A 21448-nucleotide genomic window follows, 5' to 3' on the forward strand; every position below is an offset into this window, starting at 1 on the left:
TTCGATTATTAAATACTGCAATAATCATTCGCAGCACAACCCGTGACTGTGCAGATCCTGAAAGGCAAATTCTACGTACACAAGTGCAGAATGGGAAATAACAGCCCCCAACTTTATTATTATTATTATTATTATTATTATTGTTTGAATTCAAAGACAATATTGGGACTTTACAAATCATAGATAATAAGGATCATAGTCACAGACCCCTGCCGTGAAAATCACCACCACCCCATCCTGGAATAAATGAAAATAACTCATTTGACCAAATATGGCTATTTTATAATATAGTTATTGATCATATTACAGTGTATAATGTTGACTCAATTAACATGCAGTAAACAGGTAGGCTATCCCGCTACATTTCCATTAATTTTATTAGCAAAGATGCATCAATCTTAACGACTAGAGTTTGCAACACACCTTTACATTCATATCCGGACTCTTACTTTGAATTTCCCAACACGACGTCGCTCGTCACGGCACGGATGCGGCCCTGATCACATGGCAGGGCGTGCGCGCATGCGCAACCGGGAGTGCCGAAGTCCGATGGAGACGAGATGCCCACTGCCGCCGCCGTCGTCCCCGTGTAGCGCAGGAGCGAGAGCCGCGGAGCGCAGACGCGCCACACTCCCCCCGTCGTCGTCCTCCAGCTCAGCTGCATGTGCTGCAGTCTGACACCAGGAGCCCGATGTCTGTGGCAAATGCGAAACACACTGTCCTGAATCCGGTAAGAGGCTTATTACTATTATCATCATCACCACCATCAGCACCATCATCAGCACCATGATCATCATCATCAGCACCATGATCATCATCATCAGCACCATCATCAGCACCATCATCATCATCATCATCATCATCATCAGCACCATCATCATCATCAGCACCAGCAGCCCTTTCTGCTGCCATCATGCAATGATCAGCAGACCCCCACCCACTCCACTCCACCCCTGCAGCTCTCAGTGCAGATAAAACACCACATGCAAGTTGTCAGTGTTGTCTGCATGTGTCGATGCATCTGCCATGTCATCCGTTTTACCCAACGAGCCTTTACCGTCATCTCTCCACCCCAGGTGATCCCGTACACGGGGCCCATACCCGGAGGCCTGCACCCGGGGGAGATCATCATCATCCAGGGCACCGTGCCCCCAGATGCTGACAGGCAAGTGTGAATCAAACCAAGAGGGAAAAATACAAAACAAAAAAACAAACAAACAAACAGAGGAGACGTGGATGTGTCCCAAGATCTCCTCTGTGAACTCCTAGCATTTCATTTTTCTATTATGTTTCAGCAGGGAAAACTCAAAAGCATTATTATACTTCAGTGGTTCCCAAACTTTCAAACCACGGTAATAATAATAATATATGATATTTCTATAGCGCTTTTCTAGGAACTCGAAGCGCTATACGGTGACTAGTCAGCTTTGTCCAAAATATTTCCCTTCAAAGAAATGGCCCTAAATAATTCATAGTTATTACAACTGCAAGGTGAGTTTGGATTCTTTTTAAAAAAATTTTTTAGCTCAGCTATGACTTATTGAATGTTTTAAGCTCCTTAAATCGTGATTTTTTTCCTGACATGTCAGTCTAACGTGGCTAAAGTTTTAATACTACATTTGACAAAAGTTCATCAAGTTATTAAAACCCTATGACGCACAGTAAACCTGTGAATCCAGATTCCTGGGGCGGTTGCTCGTCGTCTTCTAATCCGGCCCCGGTGTGGGCCCGTTCCCCCGCAGGTTCCAGATCGACCTGTCCAGCGGCTGCAGCACCAAACCGCGCTCCGACGTCGCCCTCCACTTCAGCCCTCGCTTCAAGGGCTCGCCCCGCGTCGTCTGCAACTCCCTGCTGCAAGAGAGCTGGGGCCAAGAGGAGACGCTCCACCAGCTGCCCTACAAATGCGGAGCCCCCTTCGAGACCATCGTCCTGGTGCGCAGAGACGTCTTTAAGGTCGGTGAAGCCGCGCTGCTGAGGGCCAATGAGCCTGTGCTGTAACAACAGAGGCACATAGTCATTTCATTAATGGGGAAAAAGGGGGGGGGTTCATAAATATGTCCTCGCCCGTAGGTGGCAGTAAATGGCACCCACCTGTTGAGCTACAAGCACAGAATCCCACTGAACAGGGTCGACACGTTTTCTATTTCTGGGAAAGTCAGGGTGCACGCTGTTGGCTACATCCCAACCTCAGTAAGTGCATTCCCCTCTCTCGTTTTCCTTTTCTCTATCTATTTTCAACACAAGCTGGTTAGATGTGTTCTCCTTCTAGAGATGGATCTGTTTATTCATTTCTAAATGTGGCTTTTTCTTCCCCAGGCAATATATTCAGAATCAGGTGACCTGGTGAGTTTTTCCCTTTTGCGTCATCGCCATAAACCCCCTTCTGCAGAACTGTGCCCAGTATCTTGTGACGCCGCTACAACTGGACCGCTCTTACTAAATGATTCCTTTGTTTGTGAACCGGAGAGCACACAGACCTTTTCCAGGGACAGCTCTGGTTCACTGCAGCTTGTGTCCCTTTTGAACAGTAGTCACTAACACGGTGACAGCATAGTCCAGTTTGGCAACGAACACCGGCCTCCAGGCGGGTTGAACATTAAGTTATGCCAGACGTCTTTTGAGGGATGATGCTGTGTTCCCGGATGTCAACGGATGGAGGGACGACCAAAGCTTTGGAAATTGGTCCAAGCGTTTTTGCTCCGGCTACCAGCAAAAAGTTTGTGATAACTAGTAATGGCTGATAAACATTATGTTGACGGAACCTACCGCTGCTCAAGACGTGAACGCTGACTGATTTTTCTCACGTGCATTGCTTGCTCTCAACCTCTCAGATGTGCTGCTTTTTCTTTCTGACGTATGACGGGAATATCTTTGGGTTTTGGACTGTTAGCTGAACACTTAATTCTAATTTCTCAGAACTTAAATGATCAGATGGTTAAATCAGAAAGTTTCAGCAGTGATATTGTTGTTTCAGAGCATACCTTACAAAGGTAGTCTACTCAAGGGACTGAGCCCGGGGCAGCACATCACAATCAAAGGACAGGTCAGCGTGTATCCTCACAGGTAAAGTGACAAATTTGCCTCCACACGACAAATATAATGCGTCATTGACTGGAACCACTCACGTACTAAAGGACATTTCTCTCTGGTGACCTTTCCTTTCTGATCATTATTTACCTTGTGTCCGTGCGTCTTCCAGCTTCACGGTGAACCTCTGCAACAGCCGGACGGAGAACATCGCCCTGCACCTGAACCCCCGCATGAAGTCGGGCGTGTTCATCAGGAACTCGTACCTGAGCGAGACCTGGGGTCAGGAGGAGCGAGAGCTGCCCTTCTTCCCCTTCTCGTCGGGGGAGTACTTCGAGGTAGGGACCACCTACAACTTCAACACTTGATGTCCAATGGGGCATTAGTATCGCAATCCTCAAACCATGACGTTTCTCAATACACTTGCGTATTGATTTGTGACTTCATTCCGGAGTGTTTTGTTTTCTTGTCGTGGACAGATTCTCATCCTGTGTCAGCCCCATCAGTTCAAGCTGGCGGTGAACGGCTCGCACCTGTTCGAGTTCAGACACCGGGTGCAGGACCTGAGCAGCATCGACCAGCTGGAGATCATGGGAGACCTGGATCTCACCGACGTTAAGCTGTGGTGACTCGGGACGCCAGACTGAGTGACGCAGCAGCGTTATGCAGACACAGTCGAGTTCTGGTTATTGATGCTTTATCAGCTTAGCCACAGTGGCCCAGATGATGGATGCTAAAAGATCAGCAAAAGAAACCTGCGCCGACCTCTGGTTCACCCCCCCCCCAAAAAAAGAAAGAAAAGCACAGGTCACTGATCTTAAAGCTAACCCAGTCATCAACAGGCCGGACAACCGACTAAACGATCCACCTCTCCAGCCCCGAACCAGAGGACTGATGCATGAGCATCATCTGTGCCTGAGCATCGGGGGCTGTGGGCCACCGTGACTGTTTACAGCCCATCAGGTTTGCCTTGGTTCATATCTTATATAGTCTTTCTCTGCTGTGATACGCCATTAATGCGCTGTATAATTCAAATACGGAAATGTATGTAAATGTTGATAAGCACTTAGTTTAAATGTGAAAAACAAGTCTGAAAATACAAACGATGAATGAGCCTGATGGGTTTTTTGGGGGGGAGCAAAGCTCAGCAAAGACTATATTATTGTACAGCTAATCTAAAGAAATTCATTTTTCATAAATGCATCATTTGTAGGGATTGTAGAGATTATTCTTTTCTTTGCAGGTGCAGTGTTAAATACAAATTTAGGGTATTATTATTTTCCTTCAATTTGTTTTTAACAAAATTTTTCGATACGTCAAATTATTTTCTTGTTTTCTTTTGTGAATAATCCTCAGAATTCTTTCACACAACTTCCCATTGTGCTTGCCATTTAAATGAAGTTATCATGTAATGGTGCAGCAGAACTCAAGCACAGTGCAGTACAGGGTCAACTTAACTCATAACTATGTAAATAACCGTAACAAATGCTTTTTTTTTGCAATCTTAATGCAAGCTGTAGTGAATACTATAATCCTGCATCAGTGAACATCACTTGCCTCGCTGTTCTCCCACTCAAAAATAATAAGGATATCCCAGATCAAAAAATAAATTAAAAAAATTAATCAGGGATTCCTCTTTCCCGGTGTTATTGGGATTTTCTTTCTCCTTTTTTTCTTTGCATTGTTAGTCGCTGTTGTAAAATATGTATGAAAAATCCTCCGAATGTATCATAAATGATTTAATAAATACATGTGTTACTATTATAATAATATCATTTTTGCCTGCGTGGTTTTGTGTTGGCGTGTTCACACACTGTATACTCTCAGGGTGATGCTGAAGCCGCAACAACTTCTTGCATTTGTGTAAGTGAACAGAAAAGTAGTAGTAGACCAGGAGTACTGCAGTACTCCTGCTCAGCCACAAGGTGGTGGGAAAGATTTAAATGATGACTGCCTTTACCTGCCCAGACACCTTCCCCAACCACTGCCTGTCAATGAAAAACATGATTTTTTGCGGTGGTTAAAGAAACAGTAGTTCCCTCCTTCAGGCTGCCAACAACTCCAGACATCACCCTTCAGAAGTTGGTTGGCCTGAGGCTTCACCAGGACTGTTGTGGTGAATGGAAGAACTGTTACTGTACATGGCCTGAAGTCTTAACGTTGTTCTAGCATCTTTAGACGTCTGGAAACATTCATCAGACAGGCTCATTTTTAAACCGTCTCATTTATGTCCAATGACCACAGGCTTCTGTCACAAGACGAACCTTTAAGGAAATCTTTCCGCCACATGACTTTCACACATTAGCGCTCACTGTATTACGGCTTCTAGACCCCCAACATCAAATCAGATCTTATCTGATAATAAAAAGTTGGTGTTTTATTAATATCCACAGGAAATATAATAATTTGTAGGAGTTGTAATAACCATGGTACAGTACAACAGTCTCTTGTTTGTTTGTTTTTTAAACATAGAAAAAGCAGGATGATATGCAACATGACATCAACCATTGCACTGCTGAGAAAGTCCCAAGAAAAAAAGGCAAAAAAACCAAGACAGTCCAATCAGCAACAGGCAAATAGGCTAAAGTTCATTTTACAAAAAAAAACATTAAAAAAAATAAAATCTGTCAGACGTGTGATCCATTGACAGAAATTCAGCCTTCTGACCAAAACGCGTCATGTACTGTCAAAATGTGTGTTCCCATTTGGCCTGAAATGGCTCACAGGCATTGGCCACTGAAAACGAACCTCCCCTGTCCAGTCTGCAGGAGGATGGAATCCCCCCGAAGTTTAAGAAGAAACACGAAAAAAATAAAAACATGAGAGAGAAGTGTATGTCTGAGTTGTAACACACTCCGCCACACAAGGAACCATCTCCCAGTGCCAGCAGAGAGGTTTGGCAAGACGACGACTGAGGACGACTGGTTTCAGTTCAGTTACATACCACACAGTTTTTAGCAGCTGAATTTAAACCACAGCCTCTTTTTTTTTGTAGATCTCAAGTCCTGCTGAGGAAAAGGGGACAAAAGTGGCACAGGACAGTGTCAGTGGGCTGGAGGGAGGTGGTGGGAGGACGGGGGCATGTTCCATCGTCAGACGGAGCTGAGCTTCACCAATCCTCGGACAGAGTCCTCGTGTAGTGAGTCCTGGCTGGCTGGGTTGTAGAAGCCGGCCTGCATGGTGTGGCTGTGACCCAGGGGGCTGCCGCAGGGAAGCATACCTGGGGGTGAGGGGAATTCCTCTGGAGTGAGATAGTGGTGGTGGTGGGCCACTGTATCCTGGAGGGGGTGGCTGTGGTTGTGCGTGTGGCTGTGTCCGTGGATCGGTAACATGTCGCTTGCCTCGTGGCAGCTGAGGCTGGGGGTCGACGTCGGAGGCGTGGGCTGCCCGAGGGGGAGCGAGGTGCACGGGCCGGCCAGGATGAGCGAGGTGCGGCCCGGTAGAGAGCCTCCGTTCTCGGGCGAGGTTGTCAGGATAACTGGCTCGCTGCCCTGCTGCTGGAGGAGAGGGGTGGTGGCGGCCTGCAAAACGAATTTGGTGCTCTGAATGCACTGGTCTTGGTCACACTGAGAGAGAAAAAGCAGCGGGGGGCGGGAGACAGAAAAACACAGGAGGGGATGCGAAAGTCAAAGAGATGGATATGGTGCCAGAGGCGAAGGGATGGAAATAGAAAAGTGAGAGACAAGACGTGTTCAAGGAAAATGGAATATGTGGAAAGAGAGCAGGTGATTGGATAAGAGAGAAACAGAGAGAGGAAGAAGATGTTAGTACCCCTGTTAGAATGCAGAGCCACACAGAGATCCTACCCCAGTAAAAACAGAGCTGGAGTCAATAGACGCAGTTGAACAAACAGCGCTATGAAGTCACTGCTTCATGACCTATTGATCTCTCCTGCTTCACATTAGAGTGGAAGTCACACGTGTAAAACTGGAGCAGAGTGACTGGGTTAGGGCACAGAGTCATCAATACCACGCATCAGCAACGAGCACATTCACTTTAACCCCATTAGCCCCGTATCACCACAGAGCAACCGTGTGTGTCCGACAGCAGTTACAGGTGAAAGAACACAAGTTGTGACGAGGTGAAAGCCATAGATTTTTTTTTTGAAGAAAAAAGCCATATTAACAAATAGGAAAAAGTACATTAAAGCCACCCTGCATCCCACAACCACCGCCAAAGTCTGACTGACAAGAAATTTGAAGTGCATTGATTTGCCCCGGGGGGCGTCTCACCTTTCTTTCTCAATCTCACTGACCTAAAAAGAGCAGATTACAGATGTGATTGGAACAGAAGGGGGAAGAGGTGTGATTTAATCCTCTCATCTCCTGCACACATCGACTGCTCTCGACTTATCACCTTTACAAGGCCTGGCTCCCCTCCAGGTTGTTGGAAAGACTCATTTGAGCAAAAGGGGTTATTGGACTGAAATGACACGGAGACCTCACCTGCCGCCACGTCAGCGCACAGCGCACAAATACATTATTTCTACTATCTGACCCACTCACACTTTATAAACATTCATAGCCAGAATGTCCATCAACCACAGCTGACACGCACACGCAAATAATTTGTGTAACGAGGGTTTGAATACATGTGTTACTATTATAATAATATCATTTTTGCCGGCGTGGTTTTTGACTTTATGATTGACTTTCACATGCAAAGGTGATGACACACAAAGGATAAGAACCCCCCCAATCACATACCTAATCCAATATTTACATTTTATTCTGGGCCCATACAATAAACATGGCACGGCGAGATCATGAAAACACACCAGTGGTGAATAATAGTTCATAAAAAAAAAATATATATACATAAAATGGCACATTTTACTGTATATAGGAGAGAGAAATACAACAAGTTCTGAAAAAATATTTTTAAAATCCAAACTATCAAACTAAAATGACTCAATTTTAAAGACCTTAAAGTAGAGCTGCAACAGATTATCGATTCATCGATTAGTAATCCAAGACTAAATTAATCACCAACTATTTTGATAATCGATTAATCGGTTGTAGTTTTTATGGAAAAAAGCTTCTTAAATGTGAATATTTTCTGGTTTCTTTGCTCCTCTATGACAGTAAACTAAATATCTTTGGTGTGTGGACAAAACAAAAACATCATCTTACGGTTTTGGGAAACACTATCGACATTTTTCACCCTTTTATGGACCAAACAACTAATCGTTAGCTGCAGTCACCCATGGGCTCTGGGAAATGCAATTTTCCTTACATGTTACAGATTAAAATGAATGATTTCATTTGCAGTCCGACAATCCAATCTTTTTGTGCAATCTAAGTCAGTCTGTGCAATATTGTCCACTTAATGTACATTTTAAGAATTTCCATACCCTCAGTTCAACAGCCAGTCACAATTAAAAATATGAATGATTCAATGATTACAAGGTCATGAAGAGGATGACTCTGACCTTGCACAAACCAAATGAATGACTTCCTCAAAGCTGACATCATTTATGTTCCACCTCAAAACAAGTCTCAAGATGAAGCGGTTGCATCCAGCTACAAGTTGGAGAGATTACAGCCGTCTGTGTTGTTCCTGACAACATTACCTCCGTCCTCCACGAGCAGGTGACTGATAAGTTCTACACTCGGCTGAACTGATCTGAGCAAGAAAAACATTTATTAACGGACTAAAAGAAAAATTGTCTACATATTGATTGAATCCAGCTCTAAGGGGAGGAGGAAACGAGCTGGGCACTCTGTGTGAGTGTAACACTGTCAGTCATGTAGCTGAGTGGAAGAGACCGAGGAATCACTGACGCAAGAGTGAGCAGTGAAACTGAAAACAGGGCTGTGGGGTGTCACTGCTCTCGCTGTGCAATTATCATCCAGGAAATGGTGGTTGATCAAGTTGCACAGTGCGTGGATGTGTGTGTGTGTGTGTGTGTGTGTGTGTGTGTCTGTGTGTTGTTTAAAAATAGATTGCACATGGAAAAAAGACAGAGAAAGGTGAAGGAAGACACAGGAGACCAAAGATGGCAATATTGTGTAACCTTGTGTAAACGGACCAGTACATTCGTCATATTTAACACAATATATAACATAACACAGCATATATTCTAAAAAACCTACTGTGGAATATATATGGTAATCTACAATTGAATAGAATTTCATTTATAGTGTACACAGCCAAGCCAACAGATATCTAAAATAAAAGAGGACTGCAATAAAACAACTTTTAGCATTATTATTGATTTATCCGAACGTGTTTCAATAAGATTAGTTGATTCATTGTTTAGTCAAAAAAAATGTCAGAAAACTGTGGACATTACCCCATTAACATTCCCAGAGCCTAGGGTGATGTTTTCAAATGACACGTTTTGTCTAATCAACAGTTCCAAACCCAAATATTCAATTTTACATTGCGTAAAAAAGAAGAAGAGAGAAGCAGCAGAGTCATGACTTTGACAAGATGAAGCTGGAGGCAGACAGTGTTTACTATTTTTACACACACACACACACACACACACACACACACACACACACACACACACACACACACACACACACACACACACACACACACACACACACACACACACACACACACACACACACACACACACACACACACACACACACACACACACACACACACACACACACACACACACACACAACTAAGAAATAATTACACTCATATTACTTTTAAAGAGCAACTGATAATTAGAATTGTTGCTAATTCATTTTCTGATGAGTGACTAATGGATTCATTGACAAATTATGTCAATACAATCTGAAAACCAGAGCAAATACAGACCCGGCCTGAATGGCAGGAGATCCATAGAGGCTCGAGAGAAAATCCATCTTTTGTAATGTGGGTGAACTGACCCTTTAACCGAAGGCGATAACAACTGCTTTCAGACAAACTGCGTCTACTACCCCCCAAATGGAGGTTTCATGTTATCGAGGTGAAACGTGACATCACATCACACTGTTACCGTGGCAACCACTTACAAGGCCTCTGCATACCAGGCTTTCATTTTAAGCTGCATCACACAGACAAAGTACTTCGCAAAGCATTGGGCCTGTTTCATTGCTAGAAAGCAAGAACATGCAACCTCAATGTATTTGCGAAAAACAGAACTAAACAAAAAACGAAATAAGTTACGAATATAAAGTCGTGTGCCGTGTCCTCAGCCCTACAAGTATCCACATACACCACCTGTCCTCAGACGACAGACTTTGTCCATGACTTTGCCGTTCGAACGCAGCAGGAGACTGTCAGAGTCGGATTCGTTCACAACAGCGGGAAAATTTCCAAAACATTGAGGCGAGGGGTGGCACCTGGAGAGAGCGCCGACTCGCTCGGCGTGAATTGAACTATTTTATCTTAACTAAACCAGCAGCTGCTTTAAAACCTACGTGGACAGTCACCACTGATTTAACAAGTATCAGAATAGACACAGAGCTGACTGTGTGTCAATAGGACAACTCTACCTGTGTATCATGACCGCTGCTGTAAACAGACGGTACGTGTTTGTGCACGTGCTGATGTGGAGGGGATGTTCCCGTGTCTCTCCGGCTCTTACAGTTAGTGCGCACACACGGGACGTGAAGACCGACGACTGCTCAGGTTGCGACATCTCAATGAGTACTAGCAGAATGAGGTCGAGTCGGGAATGAGAACAACGCGATGACTGTGGCACTGAGGGGAAACGACGCGTAGGAGCCGTGTGTGAATAGGTCTTGAATCTAGCGTGTAATGTGTGAGGTAAACAGCTGAAGTGAAACAACAGACGACTTGTTGCCTCTATTCAGGCACCGGAGACAAACTGCTCAGTGAGGTCAGTGTAATGTCCCCTTCAAGACAACGGTTGTTCTCTCTCAGAGACAGAGACAGAGACAGATTGTGTACGGACCGAGTTGTATTTTGTGTTTATGAGCCTGTGAGTTTGGTGTTGTTCATTACACACTCCTTCTGACGCCTGCTCGTTTCGTTATTCTCTGGCCCACTGCAAGACTTATCAGCATGATGAGAAACACACACACAGGTTCTCCCTTGCATCCATTGACCTAATTTACAAACAACATCGAATGACATACGCAAAATTGAAAACATCACAGACGTGGTCATCACCATCCAGATCAATTTTATCAGTTTGTCTGGAGAGATGAGGAAAAATTAACCGGCTCCACTTCACCAGGTCTGATGGACTGTAGCGATCGTCAGCCTGCAGTATGCACACAGAGGATTGATTGCATTTGTCGGCCATGTTATTTAATCCAAACAAAAGCTAATGTTTACCACTATAATCCGAAACAATCAGACGGGACGGGACGTCTGTAGATTCAATTCCTCGGACTGACGCGGGGCCGAAAGTTGTCTGCTTCAATTTGCGTGAGCCGAGTTTCTGCTCCTTGCAAATGAACAAAAGACAACAGCTAGATTCACTCTGAGAGACGAGCTGCTGTGAAAAACCCTTTGTCTCGGTGTGTCTGACCAAGGCCTGGTCCTGCAGGATTGAGATTGGAGGCCGGGTGAGACTGAGTCAAGAACCACCACAGCCACGGAATTAAAAAACCTGAGTTTAAATGACTGAAATATCTCCTCCACTATTGATTTTGAGATAACTAGGGACTTCAGCTTTATCCATCGAGTGACCTGCCCACCCTTGGTGTCTGTGAACACACTGAACACGACTATGAACATCTTGGCCCACTCGTAGGAACTTGTCACTCGTCTCCAGTTTTATTTCAACACAGTTGTCCACTCGATACCATCTTTGAGAAAGGAGAGAGAGTCAGGTCAGCGTCTTACCATGTGGCTCTGCTGAGACTGGGTGGCCCCGTACATAGTGATGCCATTGGTTGGTGGTGCCAGCTGGGGCGTGTCTGATTGGATAAAGCCCCGTCTGTCAATTAGACTAGTGAGAGAGAGAAACAGACAAGTGAGAAAGAGGAGAAAGCCATTGATTCCCAAATATCACACAACACAATCAAATAGATTCTCTGGAGCCCTGAAAGGTCTTGAAGTACACACGCACAAATGAAAAGGTCAGTCACTTTAATTGACTGCAACAGCAAGATAATAACTACAGCCAGGGTGAGTCACAATAGGTGGAAAGGATTATCATAGCACAAAAAGCCTTGCTTGTCAGAGATACAAAATTGTACATAGTCAGATAAAAAACTTTTCATTTGGATGCTAACACAGGAAAACATAAGTTGGTGATAAACCACTGAGGTGCTGCTGTGGTCCACTCAAGTAAATCGCCGTCTCTGTCCCATCAGTAATGGTTAGACAACAACCAACAATAAACACACAAAGCTGGTGGACGTGTTGAAACGGTTTGAGCAGCTGGGTGACCATTTAACGGAGAGTGTGTTGACAGTGAGCTCCGGTGGGAGTCTGTGCTTGAATCAGAATCATAGGGACAAAACTCTTGAGAACCTACAGCGGCGGCCTGCATCGCTGGAAAATTAAAACCGGAACGTCTGCATGTGGTTTGGGCTCTAGAAAATGCGAGTCAAGGTCTGAGCAGGGTATGAAATGCAAGGGGCATTTTTATGTGTGTGTAATATTCCTTCCTCACTGGAGGATCCAGCTGTTTGGCGCCTTCAGTCGGCCACAAACACACACACTCACACCCAGATGGCAGCCACCTGCGCACTGAGGACTCTCCTTTACCACCCACTGGAATCATTACCGGTGACTTACGGCTTGTGATGGCCAAAGCACAATGCGGCAAAGTAAATAAATTAATAACAGCTGCTGAAGTCCTCCATCGTCCACCTATGTGCATCGATGTAAAATATTCAGCAGCTGGTCCAGGCACTGTTTGCATAATGCCAAAGTACAGACTCTGTTTTTCTCAGTTTTCTGTGTGTCTTTCAAAGTTGATGCAAAAATGCAAAGTTAGATGTATGTGATGTGTTGACAGCGACAGCGTGAGAGTTGTAGCTTTGAAGTGGGTACAGTGGCCGGCAATAAGGTATCTCTGAACACATTTCTAACCACAAAGGAAAAAAAGAACCAACGGTGTAAATCCGTCGAATCTAAAACAGAACGGCTTTGCAGATGAGGAACGAGAATCTCTAAGCGCAATGCTCAAGAGAAAGATGCTGGGAGGGAGCATGTGCAACGCCCATCCACATTAACAGTCACTTGGACATGAGAATGCGGCGGTGACAGTTGGCCTGTATTTTTGTCGAAATCACATGAACAGCTTAAGTGTGAAATAATAATAATAATAATACTAATATATCTAGCCAACTTTGATCTTGGATTTGGTTGAACTGGGCATGAAATCCTTGCGGTTCTCGCAGGATCTTTGTAACTATGTATAGAGAGAAGGCTGCAGGCAGGCTCATTTCAAAGCAGCGCCTCGCATCAAAAGGAGGAGTCTCTACGAAAGTTTCTATTTTCGCCTTTAGACAAAATGGAAAGTTACACTTACAGTTGATGCGACCCGTTCACGGAAAAGGTGAAAAATGACTGAATTGGATCAAAGCGCTGACAGATAGGAAGTAAATCACCTCATACAAACACGTGCACCTTCACACACATCATACCTCGGTGGCAGGGGTCCACACAGTGCTGCACAGCAGTTGGTGAATATATTGCCGTAGCTGTAGGGATTGTGGTTGTCCTTCCCTCTTTTAGAAGACCATGAACCTTTTATCTGGAGGAGACCACACAACATCAGGAGTCGCAATTTCACAAAAATGATCGTGTATTGTGTCCAGTCTGGAGCTAAAGTGTTGGAGCGTGGCTCTATTAGCGCCGCACTCGAGGCAACTGAGCTAATCTGCAACACTGACATGTCCGACTGAGTTGAGCTTGAGCCGAGAGGTCAGGGCAAGACGACATCAACATGCCTGTTACCGCTTAGCATCTATCAATCTATCCATTTTTTATTATGAAGAGAAAATACAATATTCTTCTGAATTCCAACACAAAGGTCAATAAGTTATATTTTCTAATAAATATTTTCTATTTTGGTTGATATCACACAACACTAGCTCCACAGTTATGTAACTGTAACTTTACTATACCTTCCCCACCTTAAATTGCAAATAATAAAGAAAGAACATTAACAAAACACTGAAGAGACAATTTTAAAAAAATGAACTATGTACAAATCCCCCCAAAATATCCTGTATATAGCTGCTATGGAAAGATTTGATAATGTATAGTTATTCTAGAGGTCTCATTATTTCATGGTGTACATTTTCAGTTGCATTAAATTAAACATGCAGATGTTGATTTTCATGTTCATACTCACATCTTCGTTCGTGGTCTGGTTCGAGCTGATCAGGTAGGTATGGAAGCCCGAGAGGCCCACTATGGACCAGACAGAGAAGAAACACACCACCACCTCCAGCACAGTGACACGGAGAACGTCAAGGAATACATGTCTGCCGGAATTTGTCACGTAATCCATTCATCTTTAGTGAAACAACAACAATAATGTGAAAGCCCATATAGAAACCCACATATGGAGCCAGCGTGGACAAAAGAAAACTTGTTCGCACAGCTAGCATACTGACCTACAGCCCCGGGGCCGTCCTCCTCCTGCCAATAGTTCCTAGTTGCCAGTTCATTTGGCCGGGATGGCAGAACACTGCTCATTTCCTCTGCTCTATATAAAGCACAAACACATGAATCCTTATCCCTGTAAAAATGAACTTCAGTTACATCTTAGGACCAATCTCTTAAAGAATGTGTTGTTCATAAAAGATCTAAAAATACCGTCAAGTATTCTCCTCACCAAATGGGTGATGAGATGAGTCAGCCTGTTAAACTGGACTTTAAAAATCGACTTATTAACCTCACTCTCCCCCTGTTCTCTCCGTTTTTACTCCTCCCATTCTCTTCATTCTTAGGAAGCGTAAAACATGTCACCATTCACGTCGTCCAAATCGTGCTATGATACTATCAACTGCAATTCGCAGCTATTAAAGCCCTTGGCGGACCCAGGCCATTATCAGCCTGGCTCGGCACATATCTCTGCTAGAGAAACAGACATCTCACTTAGCCATAGAGAGAAGGGAAGAGAAAGAGATGGTACCATGAACATGTGCTCTTCATTTGATATGTGACTCAGAAAAAGCATCAGGTATCATTTAGATTTGATCAATTAGGATTCTCCAAACTTGCTAAACAATTCTTGTTATTATTGGGCCCATGTGCATAGACAGAAAAATAACCAAAACAGAATGAAATCAACTGCTGCCTTTTATAGCTCAAGGCCAAGGTCAAACGGCCTGAAACTAAACTGTGCTGCAATGACAAAAAATAAATATTTGAATATGATCTAATATTGCTGATTTTATGGTGAAAAAAAATAGGCTGACTTAGACGCAGGCAGGACATTTTTGCATGAAGGCAACACATACAAACTGGACACGGACTAGGACCAGCAAAGACAGAACGAGGAGCTCGAACCTATAAGAGGGGTTAATACTGTTGCATGGAAGTCTTTTGAGCACGAAAAGTCTGACACAGACCAGGAAACTACACTTTTTCGGCAAATGATGCGGCAAACTGGTTCTGGCTCAAACAGACAAAAAAAAAACACACCACTAAACTCTTTTACCACCAAAGCAAGAACAAACAGTGTGGAGAGCGTCTGCGGATGAGAGCCACAAAAGTACAGTTGAGGCCCCATTTTACATGATGGAGAAAAGAAGGAGTAATGAGGATATGAACCTTTATTTCAATATAAATCGAACTCTATCACAATCTGAGATTTTGGTCGTATCACACCTAGCCCTACACACCGTGTATCTGTAACAGCTGTGGCTTAAGACGCCCTGCACACGCTCTGCGTCTATCACACACACACACACACACACACACACACACACACACACACACACACACACACACACACACACACACACACACACACACACACACACACACACACACACACACACACACACACACACACACACACACACACACACACACACACACACACACACACACACGTCTCTGTAGAGGGAGGGGGGCGAGTTAGAGCCAGCTGAAATCAAAGACCAACTAAATCAATTGGCAGAGGCAGAGAGTGGAGCTGCTTTTGCGTGCTGCATTAGCCCGATGGAACAGGACTAATCAGACGCCAGTCATGCAAGTGCTGCAAATCTGCACAAAGTGACATACTCTGAAAAGTCATGCAAATTAATTTTGACCCACAAAGCAACCTGCATGGTCCCTCACTCTGCACATCAGTCTGTGTCATGATGAGAATAATCAAAGCTGAGGTACTGAATAACTAAAGACGGTCGAGTGTATAAAGTGAATCGACGAGGACAGACAGCAGTAAAAAATAGGCAATGACAATTTAACACATGCGATAAATGCAAAACGTCACACTTCAGTGAAAGGATATCTGGCAGGACTGTCTTTAAGCACAGTGAGGAACCCATTTTGATGGGAGCCTGTGAACAGAGAAAGACAGTTTCCATTAGATTACTAATACAACTTGTGTTCATCATTACATTCACATTATATTACACAGAAGTGCATATCAGCATCAAACAAAAGCCAATGAATGATGGACCATTGAACTGATTTTGGGTACTGAACACATTACCTGCGACAAACCCTCGGCTGGTCAACGTTTTAAGAGTGAACGAGATGAACTGAGCTGTGCAGAGTGTGCTCACTTCAACTGGTGTCAATTTAACTGACACAAGTGTGCAGAGTTGGAGGACGGAGCCAGAAGAAAGACCAAAATGAAGGCTTGGGTCGTTATGTTTGGCTGTTTATTTGGCAGACACTGCATCTCCGTGGCTCCAATCAATCAAACTGACCAGTTAAATTTTCATTTGAATTGCTCCTGTGCAAAGAAATGTGCATGTTACTGGTCACAGTTAATTAAATATTGAGACAAAGAGGTGAGATTTGGGCTGTTGAATTTAGCAGCGGAGGACTTAACTACTTGGTCAATTAGGTTTAACCACTACTGGTTTACTATGAGCTTGCAACATGAAATGACTATTAAGTCACTGCAATGTTCGCCAACTTGGTCTGAGAAAAAAAAGAAAAAAATGATAGGACTCAAAAACTGCTGAGATGCCTACTTGTTCAATCTGAAATCACTTAGATTCAACAAAGAATGGGTATAATTCAAGAACACAAGCTCAAAAAAGTATTAGTCAGTGTACGCATCTATTTACCAGTGCAAAATTGATCCACTGACTATCATGAATGCACACACACGCAGGCACGCACGCGCACACTGATGGGGAGCCCAACAGTCCACTGCCTGCTCCCAGCTGGAAAGATGGTAACAAGCCAGAACACTGTAGCTTTTCACAACGCCCACTTACAACCTGCTGGCTTGAAACACACCGAGAACAGTCAGGAGTGTGTGTGTGTGTGTGTGTGTGTGTGTACTACTATGCCTGAGAACCCTTTTCCCCCTCCTCCCGGCTACTTACGTAAAATGATGTGTGTGATGACAAAGGCAAAGATGAAGATGGTGAGGAAGGACAGCGAGAGGATGAACATGTAGAAGAAACGGTAGTTCCTCCTTCCCACGCAGTTTCCCACCCAGGGACAGTGGTGGTCAAACCTCTCTGCATGGACAGGGAGAGACATAAATATTTATTTTGGATACAAGGACACGTGAGTTTTACATTTCATCATGGCACACCGTTGACACAGTCTGAGGTCTTTGTCATGCAAAAGAAAAGCCCAGCAGGAACCAGGTGAAATACATATTTAAAAAAAAGTGATGTCAAGATGTCTATGTGTTCCCTGTTGCGTGATTAAGAAAAAAACAGGTTTCTCACTTTACAAGTTACATCAGTGCATGTAAACACGAAAAGTAATAATCCAGCACTGTGGGAAATTAGGGTGAAAAGAGAAGTGACCCTCTGGGTATGGGAATAATACTTTCATATATTCTTTTAAAGTTACAGGCTGGCCGATATAACCGTGTATAGAAAAAGAATCACATCACAGTGGAACTGCACATGGTGAATGAGGCATTTTGCTGGGTCAGCAGATGAAGCGCCTCCGATAAGACCTCAAGACTAGAAGGTTCAAGGACGTTTGAGGAATTATAAATGAGGACAAAAGAAAGGAATAAAGTAAAGATATCGTCCAGACTGTCATGCACCTTCCACAGAGATCATGAAACTAAGAATGACTGGGGTGGTTTTCCAGTGTGACACTGACTTGAGCCTCTTTGAGTAAAACTTCAGACTGAAGTGTTATGAAGCACAGATGAGGCTCTGTCAACTGAATTGAATAATATATCTGGAATGCAGAAATACACACTGCAGAGTATTCAAAACACCTATCTGAATGCAGACTGAAATGTTGAACCACTTAAGAAATTTAATTTAATTTGCTGTCAGATAAAAAAATTAGTCACTGTTTGATAATTAAGAGAAAGCAGCACTGACTGCTCCCAGAGCTTATTGTTAGTGTGGTTATTTAATCAGCCCCAACTCCACAGTCCTATCTCTGGGTGTGGTGGACTACTAGCTGTGCACAGTGGTAGCTACTTAACTAATTAATTAGAGCCATTCTTTTTTTAAAGTGAGGTGAAATGACCTGCTTTTGTATCCATTAATCAATGGCTGGTTGAAATGTGTCAGGGAAACAGCATACAGTCAGGCGTCATCCATTTCATTTTAAAGCTAAAATGATATCTGTCCAATCGAGTGCTTTAGCTCCGGGTCAGAGGTAATCCCCATCCATATTAACGCACCGTAAATTTCGTATCACGTGACCACCCACATGCAGGTTGTCTACTCTGCACTCGGTTGCTTAGTTACCAAAAATACTACGATTGAGAATCAACAAAGGCGAAAAAGTAAGACGAGGGGTTGCTTTCAATTTTCCCTCAATGTACACATGAATATTGGTCCTTTTCTCCGCCACAGGAAACAAGTCACTGTTACTGTTTTTTCGCGCAGGTTCGCTCTAAAGCTTCAAAACGCACACTCGACTGACTGACTCCAGGCTGCACTTGGGGGATGCAGAGCCACGTTGTGTTGAGACCTGGAGCTTTGACCTGAAATGTGAATTCTTTTGAAGGGGGCACTTACAACTGACATTTATCACCCACCAACCGGCAGTTGGTCCAACTATGTGTCCGTTTCTCATTTTTCCTTCCCTTCCCATCTGCGGCTTACAATTGTGAACGACACATGTTTTTAAACTTTATAACCGAGTATTTGGATTAATTAGGCCACACTTGGAATGAGCGCCCTCCCATTGTTTTGTTCTGCTGCCAGTCTGTCTTCGTTTCTGCCAGCGTTCATCTACCGCATCTGATTACCTCCTCTTTTATCCTGTGTTTACTACTGCCTCGGCTTTTGTCTCGCAGGTTGCCCCGCTCCTCAAAAGGAAATAGACATTCAAAAAAAGGACGCGTGAGCAGCACAAAAACCCTGATGAGAAAGATAAAGACACACGGGTTTCCGTATCTCCGTCTCTCCATCTTTTCGTAATTGCCTTGCTGTGCTGTTTGCTTTGTCTCCAGAGACAGAGCATGTGGTTGTGAGGAGCAGCAAAAGTCCATTATGCTGCTGTTTTTTTTCTGTTCAGTCCAACTATTCCCTCCCTTTCCTCTGTGTGGAAGCCAATTGCTCTGAGCATATGTACTGTACATTCCCTGTAGGTCTGCATCACAAACCCAACATTTAGATTGGCTTGTGTGTTTGTGTATGTTGTGTCTCGGGAAGCATTTTAATCCTGATAAGAAATTTGATTATCTCAAAAAGAGCTGCACACTATAGTTATCAGATCTGTATTGATCTGGATTTATAGACATACATATAGACAATGGGTAGAGAAATAGCAGATGGTTTGATGGGGGACTTTTTTTGCATGTACTATACTGTTGTCTTAAAAATTTATCAGGCAAAAATATTTCTTTATTTGAGAATACTGACAGGAAATATCAGCCAAACCCACAAACCACAGAACATCGTTGTCACTCACCGACACAGTTATCACACAGGCTGCAGTGGGAGGCACGTGGCGGTCTGAAGATCTTGCAGGTGAAGCAATACTTTAGTTTGACTGTCTGGCCGTTGATAACCACCTCCTTGGTCCTGGGGGGCGGCCTGTAGCCTGTACTGCCATTGGCGACATCTGGGGGAAAGGAAAGAGAGGGAAAAACAAAAGAGACACATGAGAATTAAAGTGAAAAGACTGAGTTTGACAAGTTAAATTTAAATTCAACACAATTGTTTTAATTAGTTATGTTATTGGTTTTAATCTCTTTACTTTCCATCCAACTAAATGCTTTTTACTCTGTGTTAAGTGTTGCATCACTCTCCTTCAATAACAACCTCTACTTTGCATACTGGATGGCTGACGCAGTCAAAAAAACACAGAGCAGCACTCAATGTGAACGCTACAGGTTACTAATGGCATAGAAAATTTACATTTGTAATGCACCCTTGCTAGGATTAATGTCGTGCTGCCATCAAAACCTACCTGAAGTATAGAATTTCATGCTGCGTATAGATTTTACATTTTACTTACTACTTACTACCATTAGAGCTTTTTTGCGAGAGCTATGCAGATTCTGCTGCTGTGTGTCAAGCTTGCCGAGCAGAAACAACCTTTTGTGCAGCTGATACAACACCACCCTAAAACCAGGGTCTCCCGTCTTCTCCTGAATACAATAAAAAAGCTTTTACAGTTCCTAAAATTGCCACCCAGGCCAGATAATATTAACAGCAGTCTGGATATTTAACATGCACTTAACACCATGGTCCTCAGACTGTAATACAAAAAAAGAAAATGGTGGCAAACTGCCTTGAATGGCTTTTTTGTTGAGTAAGACAGCAGTGATGACAGGATAAACGGCAACGATGGGAGTGATGATGGTGATTTTAGAGCAATAAAAGGTAGAGTCTGTATCATATTAATGCTCTGTTCTCTCTGAGCACGTTCACACGTGTGTGTGTGTGTGTGTGTGTGTGTGTGAAGATCATTTAGAGGTAATTTACAGAGAAGCCCCTTGCAATGGTAATGTCGTGGTGAAAGTATGATGGGGGGGGGGTGGTTATTGTGTGGGTGTTTGACATTTCAAAAGGAGAGCAGAGGCGCGCAGAGAGTCCTGTTCGACTGAATTTCTCTCTCTCGTGATCAGTGCCTACAGTGTGCTCTCCTCGCTCCTCTATAATCTCTCTGTTCCTGTGCCCTTTGACAACCTTTTCTGCAGACATCCCATTGTATAGGTATTCATAGTGCAATAAAATTCACAGCGACATTAAATCCTGCCAGGTGAAATAATAAACACCAAGATAACCAACTGCAGTGTTCTTCTGAAGCATTGGAGAAAGCCTCTTTGAAGCATGTTATGGTATCTATTAAATGATGCTGGCACGTAGATGACGACCCATAACGTCTTAACTTTATATTTTATAAAAGGTAAGCAGCTGTGCATCTGTTCATTTCAAGCCACTAGTTGTAA

General features: G+C 43.6%; 2 protein-coding genes across 6 annotated transcripts in view; one reads left to right on the forward strand and one right to left on the reverse strand.

Annotated features, from left to right (window-relative positions):
• The first annotated feature begins 442 nt into the window (after positions 1–442).
• On the forward strand, positions 443–4799 carry lgals8b (galectin 8b). 2 transcript variants are annotated; one of them, XM_035610904.2, is made up of 8 exons: positions 446–730; positions 1077–1165; positions 1743–1953; positions 2071–2190; positions 2317–2343; positions 2975–3063; positions 3200–3365; positions 3507–4799. In XM_035610904.2, the coding sequence occupies exons 1-8, from the start codon at positions 692–694 to the stop codon at positions 3654–3656; spliced, it is 891 nt and encodes a 296-aa protein (XP_035466797.2). In that variant the 5' UTR covers positions 446–691; the 3' UTR covers positions 3657–4799. The 2 variants fall into 2 exon arrangements, with proteins under 2 accessions (XP_035466798.1, XP_035466797.2); XM_035610905.2 differs by lacking the exons at positions 2071–2190; positions 2317–2343 and having other exon boundaries at positions 443–730.
• Positions 4800–5383: 584 nt separating this feature from the next.
• The window catches only part of zdhhc14 (zinc finger DHHC-type palmitoyltransferase 14), a 39640-nt gene continuing 23575 nt past the window's right edge, over positions 5384–21448 (reverse strand). For 2 of the 4 annotated variants that reach the window (XM_035610886.2, XM_035610885.2), the window contains 7 exons: positions 19963–20115; positions 17445–17582; positions 16391–16439; positions 14279–14381; positions 13566–13675; positions 11812–11917; positions 5384–6593 (listed from right to left, as the gene is read on the reverse strand). In XM_035610886.2, the coding sequence (XP_035466779.2) occupies positions 6120–6593; positions 11812–11917; positions 13566–13675; positions 14279–14381; positions 16391–16439; positions 17445–17582; positions 19963–20115 (1133 nt within the window). In that variant the 3' untranslated portion in view covers positions 5384–6119. Of the gene's footprint in view, positions 6594–7259; positions 7283–11811; positions 11918–13565; positions 13676–14278; positions 14382–16390; positions 16440–17444; positions 17583–19962; positions 20116–21448 lie in introns of all 4 variants that reach the window. The other 2 variants (XM_047327198.1, XM_047327197.1) reach the window with 2 other exon arrangements.

The sequence above is a fragment of the Scophthalmus maximus genome, chromosome 15 (assembly GCF_022379125.1).
Source record: "Scophthalmus maximus strain ysfricsl-2021 chromosome 15, ASM2237912v1, whole genome shotgun sequence".
In the NCBI taxonomy this organism is placed as follows: domain Eukaryota; kingdom Metazoa; phylum Chordata; class Actinopteri; order Pleuronectiformes; family Scophthalmidae; genus Scophthalmus; species Scophthalmus maximus.

Excerpts from the sequence above, each read along its gene's own strand:
- lgals8b (XM_035610904.2), top strand. The coding sequence starts at position 692 with ATGTCTGTGGCAAATGCGAAACACACTGTCCTGAATCCG. Across the intron at positions 731-1,076 it reads AACACACTGTCCTGAATCCG|GTGATCCCGTACACGGGGCC; the intron begins GTAAGAGGCTTA and ends TCTCCACCCCAG. Across the intron at positions 1,954-2,070 it reads TGCGCAGAGACGTCTTTAAG|GTGGCAGTAAATGGCACCCA; the intron begins GTCGGTGAAGCC and ends CCTCGCCCGTAG.